The sequence below is a fragment of the Peromyscus maniculatus genome, chromosome 6, assembly GCF_049852395.1.
Source record: "Peromyscus maniculatus bairdii isolate BWxNUB_F1_BW_parent chromosome 6, HU_Pman_BW_mat_3.1, whole genome shotgun sequence".
Lineage (NCBI taxonomy): Eukaryota > Metazoa > Chordata > Mammalia > Rodentia > Cricetidae > Peromyscus > Peromyscus maniculatus.
Genome location: NC_134857.1, coordinates 75,822,452 through 75,849,911, shown reverse-complemented (window position 1 = coordinate 75,849,911; position 27,460 = coordinate 75,822,452). Strand labels below are relative to the sequence as shown.

The following is a 27,460-nucleotide window of genomic DNA, read 5'->3' as shown; positions in this document are numbered from 1 at the left end:
AAGATGGAAAGCGACAGGCCAGGAAGTGGTCCAGATTCTGAGGCTGAGTAAGCAACGGGAATACTAAGTGTGAGCCCCACAGGTCCGGGCGAGGCAGGTCTTGTTGGTGCTTCATTGGTTAGTGGAAAGCCAGGGGATAGGTCTGAGTGTGTGTTCTTTTTGTTGTGTTGTGTTAGGGAGACAGATTTAAGGAGGGAGGGCTAATCCTGGTGATTATAACTTTTTTGTACAGGAAAGGCCATTTTGAGCACGAATGTGGAAGCCCCCGCCTTTAGTTCCAGCAGCAATCTCAGCGCACTAACTCTCGCCGCCAACCGATTTCTGCTCCCGGCAAGAAGGACCGGACTAACGTGGGAATCGCTCCGCGGGCCGGCAGCCGGGTTAATCTTTAGGGCCTCGCTGCGCATGCGCCGCGCCGCCGGCGGCGACACAGAGTTACCGCGGCTGCGCGGCCGCGGCCCCGCCCTCCCTGGTCACGTGCGATGGGGACCGCAGCGTGGCGGCGGCTGTGGCGGTAGCGACGGCGGGCCGTAGGGCGACCGGAAGGCTTCCGGTTCCGGTGTAACGTTCGGGCTCCGTCTCAGGGGCTGAAGTTTGTGAGGTGAGTAGTGGCCCCGCACCCCGAGAGGCTCGCCTCCGGTCCGAGCGGCTGGACGGGGCGCAGTCCCGGGGGAGGACCGGGCGGGAGTCCTCGGCGGGAAGCAGGCTGAGAGGAGCGAGCGCCCGGGTCTTTTTGGGGGGAACGAGTCCGAATGGGCTTGCAGGAGGAAAAGGGCGGGGGCGGGAAGAGCAGGGTGGGCAGACCGGTGCGGAGTTAGGTCGGACTCGGTGCGGCGGGGGCCAGTTGGAAAATCAGCCTTGGGGTTCCAGGGGCTTCGAGCTCGGTGGAGTAAGGGATTCCTTCGGAAGCTGGCGTTCTGCTACCTGCTCATTCATAAGACAGCGTTCTGCCGCCCTCGGCTCCCTCCAACCCCCCACCGGCGCTGCCGCCTCCCCGCTGTCAGAATTGAACATTTGGTTAGTGGCAACTCTGGTAACTGAAACTTTCTTACCCCTTGACTGCCTCGTTTGCGCATCTATGAAGCATCGGGTCGAATTTGAAGACATCCATGTGTTGGCGTAGTGCTTGGGCGCACATCCAGTCTGATAACATGCTTCGCCTATTTGGATTTTGAAACTGCTTACACTTTGTAGCCTATTTTTCAATTGTGGTGGGTCCCATTAACATGAGCATTCTTGACTATCTTGATCTCTGCTGTATGTGTCCTTACATGCAGTAAGTATTCTGTTCGACAATAGTTACTTAAGTATTTATTGAATGGAATGCTATGTCAGATGTTCCCATTTTCTAAGATGAGTAAACTGAGGCTCTGGGGAATTAACTTATTCGCCTAAGGGCTTATAAATAGTGGTGCTTAGTATATATACTATCTGTTGAGTGAGCTTTTGTTCTCCGCTCCTGTTAGTGCTTGTGTTTGCTTTCTTTTTGATAGGCAGTAAGTATACTATCTCATGATGACCCAAAAAAACGCTATCACAGGATTATTCATAAAACGTGTTACTGAGGCACAGCCTTCCAGCTTCATTCATATCGAAGTTAATACTGCATGGTTGCAGATCTTATGAGAAATCAATCTGTCAAGAGTATAGGAGCTAATTAGACTGCATCTTTCTGTTTTATGACAAGGCCTCCTGTAGCCAAGGGTGAGTTTGAACTCTGTAGCCAAGGCTAGACCTGAATTCCTGATTCTCCTGTCTTGACCTCCCTTGTGCTGGGATTACAGGCTTGTATGATCTAGATGTCTTTAAACATCTTGGAAGGGACTGGAGAGATGGCTCAGTGGTTAAGAGCACTGGCTCTTCTTCCAGAGGACCCAGGTTCAATTCCCAGCACCCACATGGCAGCTTACAGCTGCCTGTAATTCTGCCTCCAGGGGATCCGACACACAGACATAACATACATGTAGGCAAAACACCAATGTACATAAAATAAAAATAAATGAAGTAGAAGTGAAGTTTTCTCCATGCTTGTGAGGATGTTTGAGATTTAAAATTTGTGTTTTACTCAAATGTAAGCATGAGTAGTGTTGAAATTTTTATACCAACTTGCGTTAAATAGTAGAAGTTTGATGTAGAGAGTTTAGCACTAATAAGTAAAAGAATAAAAGTGAGAAGGGAGAGAATTTGAAAACATGAATAGCCTTTTTCTGAGTTTAGGGTTTATTCTCATTAAGTCAGCTGACAAGTCTATAGAGTACGATATTGAATTATCGATGTATAGAATGCACACCACCATGAATAACTACAGAGAAATGTGACAGCATTCTTAAGGATTATGAGATTTTAACACAGGAGGACTGACTTGGATAAACCCTCTTTTGCACCCCTTAGAAAAGTCTTAGGTCAGAGCTGGGTTAGAGAGTACCTTCCAGAAGTAGAAGAAATAGTGAAATTGACTTCTAGATTGATTCTTTAAATGCTCTGTTTGTCTGTCCTTTGTATAACAGGGTCAGGAGTTAGAACTCATTCCTCAGACTAGGTTATTCCTAGTTTGTTTATTCTTCAGATAGCATTGATGACTGATACTGACTTAGAGTTAAAACATCAAATGAGTGAGGCATGGTGGTGTATTCCAGAGCCCCTCGCTGGGCAAGCAGAGGCAGGAAGAGTGCGTGTTAAGTTCTACATGAGCTGCACAGTGAGAGCCTATCTCAAACACCAAAAAGCTAACGGGACCACTTCCTTCTGCCTTGAAGCTTGGTTTTTGGGGAAAGCTTTTCCCTTCCTGTGAAGTGTAGTGACAGGGCTAGGGATTGAAAATCGGAATGGGGAAAGCACTCCTTCCTATGCTACTAACTAGTATCCTGACTTGTTTATTTTGTTTCCCTTTCTCTGACTCTTGCTTGGTTTATTTTTAGGTGTAGTATTTCGTCCCATTGAGCTGTCATTCTCCCCCCACCCCCAAAATGGCGCTGTCTAAGCGGGAGCTGGATGAGCTGAAACCATGGATAGAGAAGACGGTGAAGAGAGTGCTGGGTTTCTCAGAGCCCACGGTGGTCACAGCGGCATTGAACTGTGTGGGGAAGGGCATGGATAAGAAGAAGGCGGCTGGTATGTACCCTTCTGAGTCTTCTGACTTAAGCGGTGAATTCATTCCAGACATTGACCTGAACTTCTCCAGATTGTCTCATTAGGAGCAAATCAAAGAAAGGTCAGACTAGTGAACCTCTCTTCACTCCCCACCATACCCCCTTTTGGTTTGGGTTGGGTTGGTTTGGTTTTGGGGGGACAAGGGCTCCTATGTAGCCTTGTCTGGTCTGGAACTTGCTGGGTAGAACAGGCTAGCCTTGAACTCAGAGATCCACTTTCTTCCCCCTGAGTGCTAGGATTAAAGATGTGTACTACCCCCCCCCCTTTTTTTTTAAAGACAGGGTCTCATGGAGCCTAGCCTGGCTTCCAACTCACTATGTAGCTGAGGATGGCCTAAGACTTATTGTTTTCATGCCTCTGCGTGAACAGTTCTCAGCCTGTGGGTCTCGACCCCACAGGGGTCACATATCAGATATCCTGCACATCAGATATTAACATTATAATTTATAACAGCAAAATTATAGTTATGAAGTAGCAGTGAAATAATCTTATGGTTGGGGTCACAGCATGAGGAACTGTATTTAAAGGGTCCCAGCCTTAGGAAGGCTGAGAAGCATGGCTGTACATCCTAAAGTCTGGGATATGAGCATGCACCACACATGGCTTATGAGTGCTGGAGGAAACCAGGACCTAGGCAAGCACTCTGCCAAATGAGCCACGTCCTTTCCTTGTTTTTTCTTCTGTTACAATGGGAAGAGTGTAAATAACCAATCTTTTTCTCTCTCGTTATTATTTGTGGCACATTATGAATCACAGTCTTTGGCCACCATACCAAGTCACATAAGTTTGCTTAGGAAACACTCTGCAGTCAAATAGCCTGATGTGATTGACATCTCAGAGTGTGGAAGTCTTATCAGGTGCAGGGAGGTGGATTTCTAGTAGTCTTCCATGATTTGTTGTGTGGGAAAAGTTAAGGTGATACTTATCTTAAACTGTTTGTAGGGTGCTGGGGATTGGACCAAAGCCCTGTGCCTGCCAAACAAAGTACTCTTCCACAGAGCTACATTCCCTGCCTTCATCTGCAACTTTGATACTCAATTTAAGCAGATTTCTCTCGATATACTTTCTGCTCCAAAAAAATTAGAACCTTTTACCTCATATAGCAGAGTCATTAAGTATATCAGAAACTGGGAATCCCAAAAAGAAAATTATTTAGTTATTAAGAAAACAGGATTTCACTATTTAGCCCTAATTGGCCTCTGTCTTCTGAGTATTGGGATTAAAGACATATGTTATCATGCCTAAAACTTTTTATTTTTTATGTGTATGAGTGTTTCATTTACATTTATGTATATGCCCCAGAAGTGTGCAGGTAGCTAGAAAGAGTCAGATGGAGTTACAACAGACAGTTGTGAGCCTCCACGTGGGTACTGGGAATCCAATGTAGGTGCTCTGGAAAAGCAGCTCATGCATCTTAACTGATAAACCGTCTCTTGAGCCCCTACAGTTTATGGGGTGTGGGGGGGGGGAGAGGGAGAGAGAGGATGCCCTCAGAGGGATTAGAGTCCCCTAAGGTCATAGGCAGTTGTCAGCAGGATTCTGGGTACCAAACTTGGGTCCTCTGCAAGAGCAGTATCTTAACCATTTTTCTAGTCCCCTACAGAGAAGTTCTTAAAACATTTTTATTTTCCCTGAGCTGGAGAGATGGCTCAGTGGTTAAGAGCACTGGCTGCTCTTGGGGCATACCCAGGTTCAGTTCCCAGCACCCCCATGTCAGCTGACAACCGTCTAACTCCAGTTCCAGGGACCCAGTGCTGTCCTCTGGACTCCTCGCACATGCAGCGAGGTGACCTGTGCAGTCAAAGCATAAGATCACCTTAAAATAAAACCTTTCCACTTCCTATTATTTTTTCTCCTCTCCTATTCTAGTTTGTTCTTTATGACGTGTTTGGTATTGGACTATATACTTTTACCTTTTCACTCTTTGACCTCTTTTTTTCTTGCCAGATCACCTGAAACCTTTTCTTGATGATTCTACTCTCCGATTTGTGGATAAGCTGTTTGAGGCTGTGGAGGAAGGCCGAAGCTCTAGACATTCCAAGTCTAGCAGTGACAGAAGCAGAAAACGAGAATTAAAGGTAGGTTGCGATCACTATCTAATAAGCTCAGGAGTATTTGGAATAAGAAATGGGCTGAGCTTACCTGCTTACACTTTGACATCTACTATTAGAACGCCTAGTGTTGGGGCTAGGGTTGGAGCTCAGTAATAGAGTGCTTGCCCAGCATGCATGAGGCCCTGGGCTCAATCCCAGTACTGCAACAAATAAAAAGTTAAAAATAACAACCAAATAGAACACTGAGTGTTCAAGAGGGATCCTCAGACGTTAAAGTAGAGGGGTAGGATTAGTGTTATCACCATCTTTCGGTTATGAGCACAGTTTATTTGAAATAGTCCAAAGAAATAATTGGTAACTTTGTCCTTTCTTTCATACATCGTTTAATTCTCAACATTCCCTCTTTACTACTACCTATAAATTGATTGCTCTAAGAATCTTGGGTTGCTTAAAATCTAGTAAGTTGCTTCAAGATGTCTCCACTGCTTCCTGACTGTAGATTCTTGCTCATTAATAGAGATTTCTGTTTAATGTACTTGTAGATAAGAGGCCTGAAACCAACTGCCGTGTAGTCTACATTTGTTGTGCGCCCTATTGAGGGTCACTGACTCCAGGAGTGGGATGTGTAAAAGAGTTAGAAACACTCCCTTTATATTCTGTGGTTGCTGTGCAGTCATGGCTTTGTTATTTTGAGCAGTGATCTCTTATCTTGGTTCCCTAATGTAGCCAATTTCTCTGTCTGACTTCCCTTTGTCTCTCTTGGGTTTTTGGTTGGTTTGTTCTGAGATAGGGTCTTACTATATAACTAGCTCAACCTTTCCAGGACTGTGATGCTCCAAGTGCTAGGGTTACAGGTGTGTACTACCATGATCAGCTTGTCTTTGTTTTTAATAAGCTTTCTTTTGATTATGGATTTTTTAAAGACTCATTTTAAACTTTTTGTTTATGTATGTGTATGCACACAGGTGCCCATAAAGGTCAGAAGAGGGTGTCAAATCTCTTGGGGCTTGAGTTACAGGTGGTTGTGAGCCACTACAGAAGTGCTAGGAACCAAGCTAGTCCCTGGAAAAACAGTACTCACTCTTAACCTCTGAATCATCTCTCCAGCCCTTGTTTGGGATTTTTGAGACAAGATCTTGCCACCAAGCCCAGGCTGACCTCAAATTCAGAGGTTCTGGCGCAGCCTCCTGAGTGCTGAGATTCTAAGCATGTACCGTCATACTCACTCTAAAGTGTTTCTGATACCTTGAATATCAGTTGCTTGTCATGAGACACAAAAAAATATAAGCAGTGTCTTCCTGGGGCGCGTGGCCATGTTATAGGACCAAGAAATAATAGAAATTCCTTTCCCTTTTGTTTTTATGGCATTATAGAGTGATCAGAGAAATCAGACATAGTCCTTGCCTTAAACCAGTCTGCAATGTAGAAGTGAGGAGTTGCCATAAATCAGCCACAGATCATAAAATCCGAGTAGCAGTTGTGTATAAATGTTAGAACTGATTATAGAATTTCAGACTTGTGTTAAACTTAAGAGGGATGCTTAGTCCACATACTGTACAGATCCACACAGTAAAGATTATGTTATGATAGTACATGCCACTGTCAGTGCCAACCTCACACTCTGAATGAATTGACTACATTGGGTGGGAGAGCAGAAATGGTTTCTTGAGGGAGATATCTAGATAGCATGGGATATGGGTCCCATTTTTGGTCCATTCAAGTCCCCACTCCACACAATATATTATGGGAGAGTCCTTTTTCTTGAACTGTAGGAGTTCCAGGAAGCGCTCGCCCCTGGCTGAGGATATGTCCTTGCAAAACACGAGCCCTCCTAGTGAAGAGGGGATGTCACCCAAAGCCTACCACCGGTGTGTACATTTGCTTTTTCCCGTTGTCCCTTCCAGTTGGCCACTCTTGGTCCTATTAAATTCATTTTGCAAATTAGTCAACATATTTGAGTTCCCATTGTATGATAAGAAGAAAATGTTATTGGGGAATACTAAAAAAGATCAAGCCTCTTTTCTGGAAGAACTTAGATTTTAATTGGGAGAAAGTACTACCTAACACTTGGCAAACAGTGTCAGCAATGTAATAATGTAATCTAATATGAACGAGCTGTAAGTGCCTAAGAGGATGTGAAAGGACAGTTTGATCAGAGTGGGATGAGATAATGAGGAAAACTTCCTGGAGGAGGTGAGTTTTAGACAGGATTTGTGGGAAAGGATTTGGAGAAAGAGCACTACAATGTAGGCAGTAGCATTGGCGAAGATCTGGAGATGGGAACATTTATAAGAACGTGGGGATGCAATTTGCTTGAATGGGATAGAAGAATGATGAAGTTGGGTGAAATGGTCCACTTGGTGGAGAGTCTAGAAGACCCTTCAAAGTTATTTAAAAGATTGTGTCGTATTCCCCTGGGAAAACCACAAGGTGCTAGTAGGGTCGGGATGGTTCTCCCCTTTTCCCCCGGAGAGGGATACAATTCTTCTTTCATCTTGGGTTCCTCTAGGAGGTGTTTGGTGATGACTCTGAGATCTCAAAGGAATCATCAGGGGTAAAGAAGCGGCGAATACCCCGTTTTGAGGAGGTAGAAGAGGAGCCAGAGGTGATCCCCGGGCCTCCATCAGAAAGCCCTGGCATGCTAACAAAGCTCCAGGTTAGTTAAAAGAAGCACAGTGATTTTGTGAGTGGAAAACAAAAGGCGTGTGGGTCCATGTTCACTTGAACTTGATGAATAACACTTGTGAATCAGTGTTAACCATTTGGGGAACTTTTATTTCCTACTTTATATTTTAATAGTCCTTGGTTTGGTCAGAAATAGTCCAGCTCAAGATGATTGAAATTGTAATGATTGAGCAGCTAGTGTGTAACCTCACTGTTTGCCCAATTGTCTGCTTCATGATCATTGGGAAAATTAATGAAACGATAGCCCTGGGCTTGACTGTGTCCTTTCTGAGACAAGGTCTTACTATTTAGCCCTTGCTGGCCTGTGATTCACAGAGATCTGCCTGCCTCTACCTCCCAAATGCTGAGATAAAGGTCTGTGCCAACATGCCTTGCTCTGGTAAACATAATTTTTTAAAAAAATACATATTTATTTTATTTTATGTCTGTGTGCCTAAGTATGTAAGTGTGTACCATGTTCACACAGGAACCTGTGGCAATCGGACGTGTCAGATCCTCTAGAACTAGTTAGAGACAGTCGTGGGCCACCGTGAGGGTGCTGGGGACTGATCTCAGGTCCTCCACAAGGGCAGCGGTGCTTTAGCTCCTAACCGTCTCTCCAGCCCTGCCCCCTTTAATGTAATAATTCGGTAGGAAGTGTGTGTGCACTACTTTCTCCCTTTTAGATTCTTGGGAGGTTAAGATATTAGTACTTTCCAACCTAATACAGGCAGGAGGTAGCACAGTTCTAAACTCATATTGTCTGAGACTCAGTCACCATAATGTGGACTACCTAATATACCAGTCCTACCTTGGGGACAAAAGATTGAAAAACTCTTGTGCTAAATGTGTATAGGCTTATGGTGCAGGGCGTGTGTGTGTGTGTGTGTGTGTGTGTGTGTGTGTGTGTGTGTGTGTGTGTGTGTGTGCAGACATTCACAAACTCTTAGATCTCTAGAACTGAATGCTTTTTTATTGGAAACATCAATTGGAGAAATTAATCTTCCAATTTTCCTCTGGAGAACAGATCAAACAGATGATGGAGGCAGCGACACGACAGATTGAGGAGAGAAAAAAACAGCTGAGCTTCATCAGCCCCCCTACACCTCAGGTACTACGTCCAGGTTACTCGGAAAAGAACAGTTAGCACAGATTTGTTGTCATTCAGTCCATGAGAGTCCAGAAAGAGCCACAATCTACCATGGTGTGTATATATCTGTGTGCTATCTATCTCAAACCCTTTAATCTCTATCTTATAGCCAAAGACACCTTCTTCTTCCCAACCAGAGCGACTTCCAATTGGCAACACTATTCAGCCCTCCCAGGCCGCTACTTTTATGAATGATGCCATTGAGAAGGCAAGGAAAGCAGCTGAACTACAAGCCCGAATCCAAGCCCAGCTGGCTTTGAAGCCAGGGCTTATTGGTAATGCCAACATGGTGGGCCTGGCTAATCTCCATGCCATGGGCATAGCTCCACCGTGAGTATCTTTCACAGAATACTTTATCACTCCTGAAATTTTGTTTATTTATTTATTTTGGTTTTTTGAGAGAAGGTTTCTCTGTGTATTCCTGGCTATCCTGGAACTCGCTCTGTAGACCAGTCTGGCCTCGAATTCAGAGATCCACCTGCCTCTGCCTCCCAAGTGCTGGGATTAAAGGCGTGTACCATGACCCCCTGGCTCACTTCTGAAATTTTAGGAGTAGTAAATTAAAGGAAATTTACTTGAATGTTACTGATTCCCCCCAAAGAACATTAAATAATTTCTTACCATTTCATATTTTTAATATGTAATCTAAATATCAATTACATTTATTTTTAGCTTTGTTACAGATATTGTTGTCTGTTTATAATTGGTAAAACTAAAATAATAGTTTTCGGCTAATATTGGAGGTAAGAATAGAATCAGGTTCCTGGAATTATCACTCAAGAGCTTTAGCCATTACACAATATTGAGTGAGACCAGATGTTAGACTTGGGTGAGACGTGGTGGCAGCACATACCTGCAATTCTATTACTCAAGGAGGGAGAGGCAAGAAGAGTGAGGTAAATATGAATCTAGCCTAGTCTACGTAACAAGTTCTGGGCCAGCCAGGACTACATAGCAAGACCCTGTCTCGTTTGTGATTGGTCTGGCATCCTAAGACTGATTGAAGAATTGAGGAGCAGATGCTAGAAATGTCTCCCAGTAGTAGAACATTCGGCTAGCATGCAGGAGGCCCTGGGTTCTTAACCCATGGTACCACCATCACCACCACAGAACACAAGTGGGGCGGGGCCTGGGGAGATGGTGGCTCAGCAGTTAGAAGCACTGACAGTTCTTCTAGAGGGCCCAAGTTCAATGCCTAGCATCCACTTGGCAGCTCACAATTGTCTATAATTCCAACTCCAGGGGACCTGACTCTCTCACACAGATATACATGTAGGCCAAGCACCATTGCATATGAAATAATGGGGGGTAGGGGGGTAGCAGAAAGGTGACTTAGTAGTTATAAGCACTTGCTGCTATTCTAGAGGACCAGGGTTTGGTTCCCAGCACTCAGATGGCTAATGGCCATCTATAAGTCCAGTTCCAGAGGACCTGAAAATAAATTTAAGAAAAGAAAGAATTTAGGAATAATAAGACTAGATAAAATTTTCTCAGCATGATTTTAGAATTAATTTCATTTGATTATGCCCTGTATCCATTACTCAGTTTGATAAAGTTTTTGTGGACTTTTTCCCTCAGTGCTGGGGTTGGAGCCCAGGGACTTGAATGTGCTAGTGCTCTGATAGTGAGATACAGCTCCAGCCTGGCTTGTGTTTTAGCTAAAAAAAAAACTGAACTAATTTCCTTTGTTTTTGTTACTGTTTTCCTTTGAGCTTTATTTATTTTACATGTATGAGTGTTTTGCCTGCATATATATCTGTGTAGTACATGGGTACCTGGTGTCCTCAAAGGTCAGAAGAGGGCATTGGATTCCCTGGAACTCAAGTTACAGACCGTTGAACACCAAGAGCATGCTGGAAAAAACCCCAGTCCCACTGCTGGAGCAGCCAGTGCTCTCCACTGCTGAGCCATCTCTCCAGTCCCACCCTTGATGTTTTTAAATCAGATTTTAGTAAGCACTAAGGGGGTCGGTGGATTTCCCTAGAAGTACTTTACACAGTTGTCTTTGTAGGCTAGTTTCTCTTATTTCCTGTGGGGTTTGCTTGCTTTAATGTTCCGTGTAGGATTTATTTCTTTGTGGACTGTTTTCAGGAAAGTAGAGTTAAAGGATCAAACTAAACCTACACCTCTGATCCTGGATGAGCAAGGTCGGACTGTGGATGCAACAGGCAAGGAGATCGAGTTGACGCATCGGATGCCCACCCTCAAGGCAAACATTCGTGCTGTCAAGAGGGAGCAGTTCAAGCAGCAGCTCAAAGAGAAGCCATCAGAAGACATGGAATCTAATACCTTTTTTGACCCCCGAGTTTCAATCGCCCCTTCCCAGCGCCAAAGACGCACTTTTAAATTCCATGACAAGGGCAAATTTGAAAAGATTGCTCAACGATTACGGACAAAGGTAATTTAAAAGTTAAGACGCTGTCAGCTTCCGTATTTTGGGGAATTAGATATATAATTTAAAACAATGAGTGATTGATTTAAGTGCTATCTTCCTAGAATATTTGATGTTTAGCATATTTCTCTTCCTGACTACTTTCTGCTTGTATAGGAATTTTTCGCATAGACTGACAGTTGAGGAAAACAATTTAAAAACATTGTCTTGACTTCTTTTAGTGAAAGATAGGCTGGTGTTTAAGTTTACTACATAAAATCCATGTACTTAGGAAAGTTGAAGTGACTGCATAGTTAGTGAAATTGACCTTTTTGTCTTCTCAGAGTGAGGTGGTGTTCATAGAATTCCACTAATGTGTATCTGCTGCAAACACTGTAGAGTGAAGGGAGAGGGTAGAGTCAACGTGTAAATAAAATGAGTAAAGAAATCAAATAAAGCAGAATTACTCTCTTTCAGAAGTCATGAATTCATTGCATTGGATATAAAGATTTTAACAAGGAGGATTTTTAGATTTGTGACACTAGACTTTCCATTGCTCCAGCTTACCTTCATGTTTTGTGTTATCTTGCTTTTAGGCTCAGTTGGAGAAGCTACAAGCAGAGATTTCACAGGCTGCTAGAAAAACAGGCATTCATACTTCGACTAGGCTTGCCCTCATTGCTCCTAAGAAGGAGCTAAAGGAAGGCGACATCCCTGAAATTGAGTGGTGGGACTCTTACATCATACCCAATGGCTTTGACCTGTGAGTTTGTTAGTTCCTACTAGAAAGATGGTACATACTCGTTAAAAAACACTTTAAATCCAAAGGAAATAGATAACTGCACAAGCATATATTCTCAAACTTTCTTGAGTTATTTTTAGCTTTTGGGGTTAGTGTACCAGAATCAGATAAATAACACAAGAGTGAGTGCAGAACATGTATCTACTTCTGTATTTTTGAAGTGCTGGGAGATGAACTCAGGACCCATTTTCTTTTGACACCTTTTAGGGTTTTACATTATTTTTCCTTACTGTATTCTATATATTTTACATGTTTGTAAAGATTCAGTTATAGGGCTAGGGACCCAGTTCAGTGGTTGAACTTGCCTAGTATGTAGAAGGCACTTGGGTTTGATCCCTAGAACTGCAAAAAAAGAAAAAAAAAAAACAAGAAGAAAGGAGGGAGGAAAAAGACCATTGGCTTTTTTCCCCTTTGTGTGTGTGTGTGTGTGTGTGTGCACATGCATGCACACATAAAAGCGCATGTGCAGGTGAGCACATGCCACTGCACATATGTAGAGGTCAGCGACAATTTATGGAGTCAATTTTTCTCCCCACATTGTTGAGGAGGTCTCTCTTTACTTCCACTGTGTCACAGATAGGGTTCTGCCAGCCTGTTTCTTCCTCTACTCCCATCTCGAAGGAGTGTTGGATTTCAGGTGTGTGCGGCCACAATTAGCTTTTCCCCTAGACTTATCTTTGTTGTATGTGTATGAGTTTTTGCCTGAAGAGCTTGTAGGCGTGTGTATGTTCACCACATTTGCCTAGTCGAGGCCAGAAGAGTGTCAGATGCCCTGGCCTGGAGTTAGAGCTGTTTACAAGTCATTGTGTGGGTGCTGGGAACTGGACCCAAGTCCTCTGGAAAAGCATCTCTGTAGTCGTCAGCCCTCTTGCTTCATTTTATAACTGATTTCTTTCTTTGTTTGCTTGTTTGGTTCTTGTTGTTTGTTTTCATTTGGTTGGTTGGTTGGTTGGTTAGTTGGTTTAGTTTGGTTTTGTGTTTTTCCGAGACGAGGTTTCTCTATAACAGCTCTAGATGTCCTGGAACTCACATTGTAGATCAGGCTGGCCTTGAACTCATAGAGATCCACCTGTCTCGGGCCTCACAAGTACTGGGATTAAAGGAGTGTTCCACCGTGCCTGGCTTTATTCCTTTTATTTTGCAGCTCCCCCACCCCCACCCCAGGGGATCTCACTTATGTAGCCATGGCTGGCCTGGAACTCAAAGACATCCACCTGCCTCTGTCTCCTGGCATCTTTTTGAAGTATTAGTAATTGAACCCAGAACCTTACATAGTTTAAGTAAGTGCTTTATCACTGAGCTATATCCCTGCCTAGTTCTTAATTGATGGGTGCAATAATAAAGCTTTATTAACATAGACTGGGGAGCTTGTTCAGTTGGTAAAATACTACTTGCTGTTAGGCATTAGGACCTGAATTGAACAGTTAAAAAGCCAGGTATGGGAACTCAGAAATTAAGAGTACTTGTTGCTCTCCCAGAGAACCTAGGTTCAGTTCCCAGCATCCACAAGGTGGATTACAACCACCTGCAATTTCAGCACTAGGATATCCGACTCCCTCCTCTGAGGGAGGTACCAACACATGGTACATACATAAGTGTACATACATAAATGCATGCAGAACACAAAACACATCAAATAAAAACCAAAACAAAGACAGGCAGTGGTGGCATAGGCCTTTAATCCCAGCACTTGGAGGCAGAGACAGGCGGATCTCTGTGAGTTCGAGGCCAGCTTTGTCTCTAGAGTGAGATCCAGGAGAGCCAGCACAAGAGCCTGTGCTTATGTGTGCCAGGCATGGTATAATGGTAGAAGCCGGCAATCGCAGCACGAGGGAGGACAGGGACAGGAGGATCCTTCTAGCTATAGGCAAGCCAGTCTAACCAAATAAGTAAGGTCTAGACTCAGTAAGTGTGGAGTTGCCTCAAAAAAATAAGGTGGCGAATAATTGAAAAAGGCACTCGGTGTCAACCTCTGGCCTCCCCTCGTGTGTACACACACACACACACACACACACACACACACACACACAACATACACATGAACATGCACCTAGACAAAAACTTTTTTGGAGAACTTTGTTCATCATTCTGATATATGACTTTAGGAGTGTGTGTCTTTTTTTTTTTTTTTTTAACCGTTTGTCAGCCTGTTTCTTAGTAACTCCTTGTTACTAATAAGAAAATAGGCTTGGAGCCGGGCGGTGTTGGCATACATCTTTAATCCCAGCACTCAGAAGGCAGAGGCAGGCAGATCTCTGTGAGTTCGAGGCCAACCTGGTCTACAGAGCGAGATCCAGGACAGGCACCAAAACTACACAGAGAAACCCTGTCTCGAAAAACCAAAGAAAATAGCTTGGGACTGGAGAAACGGCTCCAGTTAGGAACACTGGCTGCTCTTGTAGAGAACCCAGGTTCTGTTCCCAGCACCTGCTTGGCAGCTCACAATTGTTTGTAACTCCAGCTCTCTGGATCTGTGTAAAGGATCTGGAGCCCATACACAGACATACATGCAGGCAAAATACCAGTGTACATGAAATAAAAATAAATCAGAAAAGGCAAATATACAGCCTGTCAGGGTATTAGGGTTCATACCAAGATTAGGAATGACTAGTACAGAGAACATGTCCACCTTTTTTGAGACCCTTTTTTCTCAGTTTGAAAATAATGTGTAACCTAAGTACCTGGTATAGATAGTATGTAATAAATACACTAGAACACATAGAGAACAGATATTTTTCTCATTGTGTCCCTAGGCTAGTCTTGATATCATCTCTACCCACATATCTTGTTTTTTCTTCTTCCTCCAATTTTAGTACAGAGGAAAATCCCAAGAGAGAAGATTATTTTGGAATCACAAATCTTGTTGAACATCCAGCCCAGCTTAACCCTCCAGGTAATGTATATATTATCTAATAGGATATGATTATCCAGTATTACAGATTATGATTCTAGAGCAGCATTAGCCAATAGAACTTCATACAGAATGGATGAGTGTGGAGGTCAGTGATCACCAGATCACGGCCTCGTCTGCAGGTGGCATCGCTGGTAGAATCACAAGTTGGACTGTTGTCATTATGCCACTTCTACAACCACTGAAAACTGTCCACCTGTCATCATTTTGGTGTGGCTTTATTTATTTATTTATTTATTTTGGTGTTTTGTTAGTTTGTTTGTTTTAAAGAAAGGTCTTTCTCTGTCGCCTTTCTGGCCTGGGCCTCACTATGTGGACCAGGCTGGCCTGGTACTTGTAGATATCCTCCTGCCTCTGCCTCCTGAGTGCTGGGATTAAAGGTGTGAGCCATCGGGCCCTCACTCTTCCCTTGCTGGGTATTTTGGTTGTTTTTCTATCCTGGCTTCCTTTAGCATGTTAGCATTACAATCTAACTAAGTCTTGGGATCCCTTCAGACGCACCATTCATTACTTATGCTGTTTGTCATCAAGTGCAAGCCTGTTTGTTCCTGTGCCCGGGTCAGGGTCAGGGTGCGGAGTGGAGAAGAGTCTGCTGGAGACGCAAAGGTGTCCTAGGCTGAGAAACTGGAAAATGGGAGATGTGTGCTAATTCACTTGCCTCCCCAAATCATCACGAATTTCTTTGGGCAATTTTCCTAGCAATGGCCACCATATGTGTATGCATGTAGACACACAAATGCCACAGCACTCATGTGGAAGTCAGTGTACAACTTGTGAATCACATGTTGCTGGTCCCATTTGTGATCTTTGGCTTTATTCAATCTTTTTTTCCTTACTTTTTTTTTTTTTTTAATTAGTAAAAGTCTGTTAGTTCAGTCAAAAGAGATAGGTAATTTAACCAGGTATGTTAGTACATGCCTATAACCCCACCACTGTGGAGATTTGTGATTCAGTGCAAGTATGGGATATGTATGAAGACCCTGTCTCAAAAAGGTGAGATTTTTTTTTTTTGTTGTTTACTTGAGTAAAGTGTGTAGTTAGTGTAAGGTAGAGACAGCAGAGGTTGTGGTTGTCGCTGTTTTCCATGGTTGAATGTCTTCAATAAGTCACTTGGAGCATTGAGAATTTTCTCATAGAACAGCTGGATAAGCCTTCTTTAAAAGTTAGGTGCTTACTGAGAGCTGGCAGTGGTGGTGCACGAGTTTAATGCCAGCACTTGGGAGGCAGAGGCAAGGTGGATCTATGAGTTTGAGGCCAGCCTGGTCAATGGAGTGAGGTCCAGGACAGCCAAAGCTACACAGAGAAACTCTGTCTCCAAAACCCAAACAAAAGTTCTCTGCTTTCTAGCTGGGCATATGGCATATGCTGTTGTAATTCTAGCATCGAGGAGGCTGATACAGGTAATCGCTTCCAAGTTTGAGGCCAAGCTGGGATGCATAGAAAGACCCTGTCTCAAACATGAAAAACCAGAAGAGAGTTAATGTAGATCCTAAAGGATTTTAATTCTTTCCCAGGATGAATTGAGATAATGCCGTTGTGGCAAATTCACTTGGCGATAGTTCCAATATGTTCATAAAAATATATTGACACCATAAGATAAAGGTCAGATATCTCTTGTCTAAAATGCTTGGGGCAAAAGTGTTTCAGATGCTAATTTTTCATACTTGAGGTTTGCATAGCACTGAACATTTCTGATGTGGAAACGTGAAACGTATTAGTAATAGTCAAAAGGTTTTCATTTCAAGGGCAAGAGGGTGGCTCATCAGGTAAAGCATTTGCTGCATAAATGTGAAGACTGGAGTTTGGCTCCTAAGTGCCTGCATAAATAAATGCCCAGCAGGTGTGTGGGCCTGTTTGTGGTCCCTAGGAGGCTGAGATGATCCCCAGAGTCTTACTTCATAAAGTGGAGAACAGTCAGAGAAGATACCAGTCGACTTCCGCTGTACACACGCAGCAGACTCGTATGGATGTGCATGTGTGCCCCCTAGATTGGATCTCCAGCCCTGCATAAACCACATGTGATGCCATACACTGGAATTCCAGCACTCAGAAAGTAGAGAGACAAGAATATTAGAAGTTGAGGTCATCCTCAGATACATGCTGAATTTCAGACCAGCTTATGTACACAAAACCCTGTTTAAAAAAACGTTTTGGAGCCGGGCGGTGGTGGCGCATGCCTTTAATCCCAGCACTTGGGAGGCAGAGGCAGGCGGATCTCTGTGAGTTTGAGGCCAGCCTGGGCTACCAAGTGAGTTCCAGGAAAGGCGCAAAGCTACATAGAGAAACCCTGTCTCAAAAAACCAAAAAAAAAAAAAAAAAAAAAAAAAAAAGTTTTGGATTTTGGAGTATTGAAGTGTTTAGGTGTTAAGATTAGGGACATTCAACCTATAATACAAGTTAAAATCAGGGACTCAGCTTCATCAGAGTCTATTTAACTGTCATCAGTATGTATCAGAGGAATGTGAGTTTTTGTTTTTTGTTGTTTTTTAACTGTTGAGTAAGCATGCTTTGAGAGTAAAGGGAATTGTATTTTTTTTAAGATTCATTTTACCATCAAGCCCATTGGTTCAGTTGGGTAGACTGTGGTGTCAGTAAAGATTTATCTTTTATTAAGAGTGAATTGGGGTTGGGGAGTTAGCTCAGTGGTAGAGCGCTTGCCTAGCAAGTGCAAGGCCCTGGGTTTTGGTCCTCAGCTCCAGGAAAAAAAAAAGAGTGAATGGGCCGGGGCAGTGGTGGTGCACACCTTTAATCCCAGCATTTGGGAGGCAGAGGCAGGCGAATCTCTGTGAGTTTGAGGCCAGCTTGGTCTACAGAGCGAGATCCAGGAAAGGCACCAAAATGACACAGAGAAACCCCACCACCACCAAAAAGAGTGAATGGTGTGTGTGTGTGTGTGTGTTGTGTCTGTTTGGAGGTGGTATGTATGTTCAGATGTCCTCAGTGGTCAAAAGCTGGAGCTACAAGTGGTTGTGAGCCACCCAATGTAGGTGCTGTAAACCAAACTTGGGTCCTCTCTCTGTAAGAGCATTATGCACTTTTTGTTTGTTTTTGAAGACAAGGTTTCTCTGTGTATCCTTGTCTGTCATGCAACTCACTCTGTAGACCAGGCTGGCTTCAAAATTGCAGAGATCCACCTGCCTCTACCTCCTGAGTGCTGGGATTAAAGGCAAACTTTTTGTTTGTTTGTTTGTTTGTTTTTGTTTTTTGAGATAGAGTTTCTATGTTTAACAGCCCTTGCTGTCCTAGAACTTGCTTTGTAGACCAGGCTCGCCTCTAACTCAGAACCATCTGCCTCTGCCTCCAGAGTGCTGGGATTAAAGGTGTGCGCCATCATGCCTGGCATGGTGCACTTTTTTTTTTTTTTTTTTTGCACTTTTTTAAAAAAAGAAATTTATTGGGCTGGAGAGATGGCTCATGGTCAAGAGCACTGTCTGCTTGTCCAGAGGTCCCAGGTTCAATTCCCAACACCCATGTGGCAGCTTATAACTGTCTGTAACTCTAGCTCCAGTTTATTTGTCGCCCTCACATAGACATAAATATAGGCAAAATACCAAAGAACATAAAGTAAAGATGAGTTTTAAAAAAAAACTTATTTAGGTATGCGTGAGAGGGGTTTTGGAGTGTGTGTGTGCCATATATATTTTACTGTATATACATACGCACACACATATCTCCATATATATGGAGACAGAGTGGGGGTGCTTTTGGAAGCCAGATCCCCTGGAACTGGAGTTTACAGGCATTTGTGAACTGCATAATATGGGTACTGGGAATTAAACTCAGGTCCTCTGGAAGATCAGTAAGTACTCTTAACCACTGAACTCTAGCCAGCCTCTTTCACAAGATCCCCCCCCCCCATTTCCTAGTACTAAAATCGAGGTGTTGTTTGTATAGTGGTTAGCATAGCTTCATTCCAAAGACAAAATTTATTGTTATGTAGGTTAATAGTTTTTAAATTGTATTTCATGGAAACAGAAAGTTCAGAAAGTAGGACTCGAGTGGAAATCTATATACTTTTGCCTCTCCCAATCCTTACCCAGGGCTACTGTTTACACATTTGGTGGAAGTGTTCAGCTGCAAACATTATTTTTGAGAGATTAATACTTTTACTTAGTAAAACATAACCATATTGTCCCTCTCACCACTTACAAATGACTGCTAGGCCAAGCACAATGGATGCCTGTTGTTCCATCAGTTTTGAGGTGGAAGCAGCAGGACTCTGAGTTCAAGACCAGCCTGGGCTATACAGCAAGCCTGTCTGCCCCTCCTCCTCAAACTGTTTGCAGTTAACGGTTCTTCTCAGTGATGGGTGCTCACCTAACTCCCTCTGTAGTCTTAGGCTTTCATTTTCTCTCTCATAGTCGACAACGATACACCAGTTACCCTTGGGGTCTATCTTACAAAAAAGGAACAGAAGAAACTTCGGAGGCAAACGAGGAGGGAAGCACAAAAGGAGCTCCAGGAGAAAGTCAGGCTAGGTCTGATGCCTCCTCCGGAACCCAAAGGTACGTGTCTAGCTGGCCCTGCTGCCACTGGAAAGTCAGTTGGTCGGTCGGTCCTTTTTTCCACCCAGAGGCACTTTAACTGGGGAGGGGGTGGGTTTGTTTTTCTGAATCATTCACAGGTGGTTGTTGTTGTTGTTACTATTTTTAATCTATGCTGTGTTTCCTTATGACAGGTTGACACATTCTGTTACAGAAGTCATTTAGAGTTTATTTTTAAGCATTATTTGCTGTATTGACTCCCCAGAGTTTACTGAAAGGACGCTAGTCTTACTGAAAGTTTACTGAAAGGACGCTAGTCTTAAAATTCATAAAGACAGCCAAGCGGTAGTGGCACATGCCTTTAATCCCAGCACAGGCAGAGGCAGGGAGGTTTCTGGCCAGCTTGGTCTACAGAGTGAGTTCCAGAACAGCCAGGGCTACATAGGAAAATCTGTCTAGAAAAACAAAACAAAAATCATGAAGATAATAGTTGTAGTATTTGTGGGACTTGATACATAATTCTTAGTATATAGATAGGCATGACGGCATTGGTAATCCTAGGTCTTGGGACAGTGAGACAGGAGGATCTCATGTTCCAGAATAACCTGTATTATACAGGAAGTTCCAGGCCTATCTGAGCTGCATAGTGAGACCCTATCTCAAAAAAGGAAAATGGGTGGTGGCGCATGCCTTTAATCCCAGCACTTGGGAGGCAGAGGCAGGAGGATCTCTGTGAGTTCAAGGAGGCATGGTTGTGAACACCTTTAATCCCAGGAATCAAGAGGCAGAGGCTGGCCTCGTCTACAGTCTACAGCCATGGCTACATAGAAAAAAGACCCTGTCTCAAAAAAATAAAAAAAGACTTTTCAAAAATGAACAAATAGAAATACAGAGCTGAGCGTGGGGACACTCATCTGTACTCCCACTATGTGAGAGTCAGGCTTGGGGGTGGGGAATTTGATGCCAGCCAAGGCTGTGTAGGGAGGCCCCGTCTCAAGAAAACAAAAGTAGAGACTAGAGAGACGGCTCAGTGGTTAAGAGCACTGGCCACTTTTGGAGAGGACTTAGGTTCAGTTCCCAGCAATTCCCGATGGCAATTTCAAACCATCTCTAACTCCAGTTTCAGAGGATCTGATGCCTTGTAGACTCCATAAACACTGTGCACACATGGTGTGCTTACATACATACAGGCAACACATTCCTCTACATAAAATAAGTCTAAAGTCTTTTGGGGGTGGGGGCCAGTTCAAGACAGGTTTTCTGTGTACCCCTGGATGTCCTGAACTCGCTCTGTAGAGAGATCTGCCTACCTCTGCCTCCCGAGGGCTGAGATTAAAAGCATATGCCACCACTACCTGGCTTATAAGGTTTATTTATTTATTTTTTTTAATGCTGATGAATGAATTTTTTACCGTGCTTTTTCATGGTAAAATAATATACTGAATTTTTTCAGATAGTTTGACCTTCTACAAAATCTGAGTTAAGTAAGTGGGATGTTCAAGGTAGAATTATTGTAGAAAGTGAGTTTTGAGTAGAGATTTGAAATAAGCAATGTTTGTGTGCAGAAAACAACAACAAAACCAAATTGTCCTACCTAGAGAAAACACTTAGGAGATTGATTGCTGTCCTCTCTCCGTGTAGTGCGAATCTCAAATTTAATGCGAGTATTAGGAACAGAAGCAGTCCAAGACCCTACGAAGGTAGAAGCCCACGTCAGAGCTCAGATGGCAAAGAGACAGAAGTAAGTGTGGTGGGCGGGGCGGGACCCTGCCTTTGCAGACCCTCCCCGGTCCGGATTGGAGGGGAGGGGGAGTCCTCCGTTGCTCTCTCTCTCCCTTAGCCCTGCCTCTGACCTGCAATGCCTTTCTCACTTGTGGATGTCCTTCCTGTCACGACAGAGCGCACGAAGAGGCCAACGCTGCCCGGAAACTTACAGCAGAACAGAGAAAGGTCAAGAAAATTAAAAAGCTTAAAGAAGACATTTCACAGGGGGTGCACATATCTGTGTATAGGTAGGTGTCCACATAGACAGCTGTCCCTAAAGTTTGTGAGGTTTTTTGAGACAGGGTCTCTCTACGTAGTCCCAGCTGTCCTGGAACCCAGTGTAGACAAAGCTGGCCCCGAACTCAGATCCACCTGCCTCTGCTTCCACAGGCCTGATAGTGAAGGTATGCTCCATCACACCCTCTTTGCACCTGAATTCTCAGTGTCTTACCAATGCTTAAGGCAGAATCACTATGGTCTTAAAGCATACCTACCACACTATCCATCCTTTGTGAAGTATAAAATACCCAATTCTGGGGGCTGGAGAGATGGCTCAGTGGGTAAGAGCACCCACTGCTCTTCCAGAGGTCCTGAGTTCAATTCCCAGCAACCACATGGTGGCTCACAACCACTTGTAATGAGGTCTGGTGCCCTCTTCTGGCCTGCAGGGACACATGCAGGCAGAATACTGTTTACACAGTAAATAAGTAAATCTTAAAAAAAATACATAATCTCTCTAGAAAGCATTAATTTTTTTTTGGGGGGGGGTGGTTTGGGACAGGTTTTCTCTGTGTATTTTTGCGCCTTTCCTGGAACTCATGCTGTAGTCCAGGCTGGCCTTGAACTCACAGAGATCCTCCTGGCTCTGCCTCCCAAGTGTTGGGATTAAAGGCGTGGACCACCACCGCCCCGCTGAAAGCATTAATTTTTGTTTGGTTGTTTTTGTTTTTGGAGACAGGGTTTCGCTCTGGCTGTCCTGAGCTTTCACTTTTTGTTCTTCAGTATTCTGTCTTCATCCTGAAGTACTGTAGTAAGCCTTTCATCCTCACCCCGGAATATAGTTTTCCTTTTGTATTGATTTCATGTCTTAATTTTATTCTTCTAGGTTAGCTCATGTGTGCCTTCTATTTTGTAGATGTGCTTATTTCTATTAACTTGTTCTTTTTTTTTTGTTTTTTGTTTTTTGTTTTTTTGAGACAGGGTTTCTCTGTGTAGCTTTGCACCTTTTCCTGGAACTCACTTGGAAGCCCAGGCTGGCCTCGAACTCACAGCGATCCGCCTGACTCTGCCTCCCGAGTGCTGGGATTAAAGGTGTGCGCCACCACCGCCCGGCTATTAACTTGTTCTTTATCAGAAGTGGTGCATTATTACAAAACTGGTGTGTATTCATATTAAAATTTTTGGACCAGATGGGATGGTGCAAACCTGTAATTCCAGCACTTTGGAAAAGCAAGATAGTTTCAAACTTGAAGCTAACCTGTGCTAGCAAGTTTTGGTCTGGTCCAGGCTGGAAAACAACAAGACAAATTCTAATAAAATAGAGAAGCACTTACTGAAAGAGTCCCCTCCCTGTTCTCTTTATCTCTTAGACCACTGTCTAGGTAATTACGACTTACAGTTTTTGATGTCTCTGCCAGAAAAATTTCATCAATATATGGCATCTACAGTATAGGCATCTAGAGGGGACAGAATTTAATGCTTTTTATACTTTCTGGAACAATGAACTTATAAATACTTTTTGGATGATAGTAAGTACCTCTCCTTCATTCATAGAGTAAATTCTTTTATATATATATCTCCAAAATGTGTTTATTCGGATGGTTCCTACTCATCTTGAATCATGTGCTTTTCAGTGCTGCTTCCTTCTAAAGGAGCATCTTTCTGTCATCCTTGCTTTTCCGCCTGTGGGCTGACAGAGGACAGTGGAGCAGCCAACACACAAGACTACCGTTTGTGCATGGCTAGAGACCGTGATGATCTTATAGCATCCTGGGCATTTCACGTCCATAAAGTAGGAATTGGGGCTCTGCATCAGGCGCTTTTTCTTGTGTTTCCTCTTTTCCTCTTCTGGAGAGGGATGAAGAAGATCCTTTGCAAGAGGCATGTTCTCGTAGGGAGGTCGTCACCGCCGGAAAGGTCATAGAGTAAATTCTAACTACTTAATATGAAAAAATAATGAACTAGTACTTGGGAGGCAGATGCAGGCAAATCTCTTGAGTTCAAGGCTAGCTTGGTCTACATAGTGAGTTCCAGGCCAGCCAGACCTACATAATGAGATCCTGTCTTCAAGAAACGAAAGAAAGAAATGTATTTACAAGAGAGTAGAAATAGAGTTCTGTGTTTAAGGTCTTGACTTTAGAAAGATGAACATTTTAGATCCCTCTATTTGACATTCCCTTCAGGCAGCTTTGTTGGTAAACTGAAGATGTAACTAAAATTTCCCTCCTCTAGAGTTCGAAATTTGAGCAACCCAGCCAAGAAGTTCAAGATCGAGGCCAACGCCGGGCAGCTGTACCTGACCGGGGTGGTGGTGCTGCACAAGGACGTCAACGTGGTGGTGGTAGAAGGGGGTGAGTGTGCAGAGCAGGGGGAGAAGGGGGTGAGTGTGCAGAGCAGGGGGTGAGTGTGCAGAGCAGGGGGAGAAGGGGGTGAGTGTGCAGAGCAGGGGGTGAGTGTGCAGAGCAGGGAGAGGCTGTCCCGAGGGGAAAGGGGGAGAAGTGTGGGGTTTAGAGATGTCCGTGAGTCTGATGTGTGTCCGTTTCTTTGTGTGCTGAAGGAGAAGGCCACACGTTGGTTCCCAGGGTTGGCTCACCTACCCAGCCCTGTCTGAGCATAGACAAGCTGGGAGGTTATTTCTACTGGAGTCTTTACAACTCTCTCAAATTCTCTTTCCAGGCCCCAAGGCCCAGAAGAAATTTAAGCGTCTGATGCTACATCGGATAAAGTGGGATGAACAGACATCTAACACGAAGGGAGATGGTGAATTGGGGTTAGAAGGGATTAAGTGGGAGAGCGTGGGAGGCGGGGGAATAGTTCTGTCTGCCCTCTTTCACCCTCTGAAATGCTCTAGTGTTCGAGAATTTCAGACAGACTTACTTGATTTTGTTTTGCTGTGTTTTTGTGAGACAAGGTCTCACTGTATAGCTCTGGCTGACCTCAGTCCTAAGATCCACCTGCCTCTGCTTTCTGAGCACTGGGATTAAAGGGGTGTGCCACCCTGCCCAGCTAGCCTGACTTAACTTAGTACTGCTAAGTGCTTATGCAGTATTTATTGCATTGTCATACAAACCAGTATTAAAGTTGTTCTTTTACATATCCTTTAAGGATTTTCTCCCAGCTGGCTTCTCTCTCTGTCTTGATTGTAAGTTCTGGTTACAAGAGTATATTTAAAGTCAGCAAGCTATGCATTCATGTATACAGTGTCTATCCTGTATTTTTCTTTAGTCAAAAGTTTCTTATTAGCTATGGCATGGTGGTCCACACATGTAATCCCACCACTTAAGAGGATTTCCTGGGAGCTCAAGGCCATGCTGAGCTATGTAGCGATTTTAAAGCAGCCTAGGCTACATGAGTTCCATCTTTTAAAAAATTGCTGTTTTTAATTGCTCAAGAGCTACTGGTATCCACCCATAACCCAGCACTCAGAATATGGAGGTAGGAAGATCTTGGCTTTGAACTACTGAGGACACATGCCAATTTAACGCAGATATGGACTGCATACAGAGACCCTGTCTTCCTCTCCCCGCCCCCCAAAAAATTTAAAGTATTGCCTGTATAAAAACAGATTTTCAGAAAGCTGTAGTTGAGCAGCTCCCTACTTTAATCAGGAAAACATACTTTGGGTTTTGTTGTTTTGAGACGGGATCTAACTATATAGCCCTAGTCGGTCTGCAACTTTGTATGTAGACCAGGCTGGCCTCACTCAGCAGAGGTCTATCTTCCTCTGCCTCCCAAATGCTAGATTAAAGGCATAGGTCATCATGCTAGGCCCCAGAAAAGATACTTTGGAGCTAGCGCTGGAGTTCAGTGGTTAAGCATTTGTCTGCTATGTTCAAAGCCCTGGACATTGGGCTGGGGGGGTGGGGCGGTGAAGAAAGAAAAGATACTGAGTGAGGTATGATTGCTGAAGCTTGTAATCCAGCATTCAGTAGACTGAGTCAGGTGGATGGTCTCAAATTGAAGGCCAGCCCGGTCTATATAGTGAGACCCTGTCTCAACAAATAAAACAAAGATTGAGCTCTTTTGTCTTTTCCAGATGATGAGGAATCTGATGAAGAAGCTGTGAAGAAAACCAACAAATGTGTGCTAGTATGGGAGGTTGGTAATCTTTGTAAAATGGTGAAGTAGAAAGTTAGCTGGAACATTTAGAGCTATTTTTAGTATATACCAACTGAAAAAAGTATGGAAAATGCTGGTATTAGGAATACAAATTCTCAGTTGGAAATTACATATTTCCAAGCCTGAACGTGAGAGGGGAGTAAATTATGTGCCTTCCCCCCAGGTGTAGTGAAACATGCACTAGATCTAAGAATCTGATGGCGGATGGGTGGGGCCTGGGAGTGTAACCCAGTGACAGGGTGCATATCTAACATGCATTAGATCCCGAGTTAGAGCCTCAGCTCAGCAGCAAAACAACTAGGGTGATGGCAGAGTGTCAGCTTTGATCTGAGTCAGACAGTGTCAGAGTCCATTGCCGGAGCTGGGAAATAGGGGTGTTATTTGATCTCCCTGATTGGTTGGTGTAGTTGAGAATAAATTAAAGCAGGCCCAAATTCAACTCCCTATACTCACATTGGGGGTGCTTATAACCTCCTGTAACTCCAGCTCTAAGGGGTCTGACAGGTATCTATACTCACTTGAACACATAAACACATTTTTAAAGAAGATGGATATATTTTTGTGTATGCGTGCTTTGCCTGCATATATATATATATATGTATCTACATCACATGCATGCCTTAAATGCCCATAGAAGCCAGAAGAGATTGTCAGATCCCCTGAAACTGGAGTTAAAGATGGTTGTGAGCCATGATGTGGGTGTTTGGAACAGAACCTGGGTCCTCTGCAAGAATAGCAATTGCTCTTAACTCCTGAGACATCTCTCCAGCCCCCAATTTTTTTAATCTTTAAAAAAGAGTTTTTAAGGCGAGTAAGTAATGTTACTCAGTATAGAGTGCTTGCCTTTTATGCAAGTTGTTTTAGTCTCTGGTTCTAAAAACAGTAACAACAAAGGAAAAAAACAAAAAACAAACAGAAATCCTTATATATAATCATGCAAATATCTAAGACATAGGGTTATAATTTTTTTTATCATAGAATCATATTTCAGTGAGGCATATTGCTACACAAATGTTATTAGGTATTTTAAAAGAATATTATGTCAGCTGGTCAGTGGTGGCACACACCTTAAATTCCTGTGCTCAGCAGCAAAAGCAGGAGGATCTCTGTGAGTTCAAGGCCAGCCTGGTCCACAGAACAAGTTCCAGGACAGCCAAGGCTACACAGAGAAACCCTGTCACGGAAAAAAGAGAAAAAAGACTGTTATGTCTATTTAAGTAAGTTGAAGTGGTAGAGTGCTTGCCTAACATGAATGAGGCACTAAGTTCAATTCCCAGCACTGGAAAAGGGGTCAAATAGAAAGCTTATTGAAATCCTTGTCTCTCCTGGGCATGATGGTGCATTAGGATACTGAGGTAGGATTTCAATTTCAAGGGCAGTGTGGTCTAGTAGCAAGTTAGACTTTTCAAATAAATAAAGTTTTGCTTGATACCTAGGGTACAGCCAAAGACCGGAGCTTTGGAGAGATGAAGTTCAAACAGTGCCCTACAGAGAACATGGCTCGTGAGCATTTCAAAAAACATGGGGCTGAACACTACTGGGACCTTGCACTGAGTGAATCTGTGTTGGAATCCACTGACTGAGACTACTGCTAGCCCTGGATCTCCTTCGCCTTCGTCTCTTCCGTCTTCCCACTTCCCAACCTTCCCTCACCTTGTGTGATCTCAGAACTGTGCCAGGCAGTCGCGGGGGCAAAGAGACTACCTTGTTTACCCAGTCAGCCTGGTGCTACCCCTCACCTATGTGCATATGATTAAAGAGTTATTTTTAAA

At 43.6% G+C, this 27,460-nt stretch overlaps 1 protein-coding gene and 1 pseudogene across 5 annotated transcripts; one reads left to right on the top strand and one right to left on the bottom strand.

Moving 5' to 3' along the window:
• Nucleotides 1-27,460, top strand: Prpf3 (pre-mRNA processing factor 3). Of its 5 annotated transcripts, none has more exons than XM_076574581.1 (17): nt 1-47; nt 233-601; nt 2,919-3,111; nt 5,098-5,228; nt 7,714-7,860; nt 8,896-8,979; nt 9,128-9,348; nt 11,110-11,416; nt 11,986-12,152; nt 15,005-15,084; nt 19,464-19,607; nt 21,228-21,327; nt 21,485-21,598; nt 23,802-23,920; nt 24,246-24,329; nt 25,606-25,667; nt 27,125-27,460. In XM_076574581.1, the coding sequence occupies exons 3-17, from the start codon at nt 2,967-2,969 to the stop codon at nt 27,269-27,271; spliced, it is 2,052 nt and encodes a 683-aa protein (XP_076430696.1). In that variant the 5' UTR covers nt 1-47; nt 233-601; nt 2,919-2,966; the 3' UTR covers nt 27,272-27,460. The 5 variants fall into 5 exon arrangements, with proteins under 5 accessions (XP_076430696.1, XP_042135458.1, XP_076430697.1 ...); XM_042279524.2 differs by lacking the exon at nt 1-47 and adding an exon at nt 871-1,017 and having other exon boundaries at nt 460-601; XM_076574582.1 differs by lacking the exon at nt 1-47 and adding an exon at nt 871-1,276 and having other exon boundaries at nt 460-601.
• Nucleotides 22,506-23,724, bottom strand: LOC102926625 (small ribosomal subunit protein eS27 pseudogene; annotated as a pseudogene).

What these genes read in the sequence shown, in the direction of transcription:
- Prpf3 (XM_076574581.1), top strand. Translation starts at nt 2,967, where the DNA reads ATGGCGCTGTCTAAGCGGGAGCTGGATGAGCTGAAACCATGGATAGAG. An exon ending in GGATAAGAAGAAGGCGGCTG is followed by an intron (nt 3,112 to 5,097) that starts GTATGTACCCTT and finishes TTTTCTTGCCAG; the next exon opens with ATCACCTGAAACCTTTTCTT. An exon ending in GCCATGGGCATAGCTCCACC is followed by an intron (nt 9,349 to 11,109) that starts GTGAGTATCTTT and finishes GACTGTTTTCAG; the next exon opens with GAAAGTAGAGTTAAAGGATC.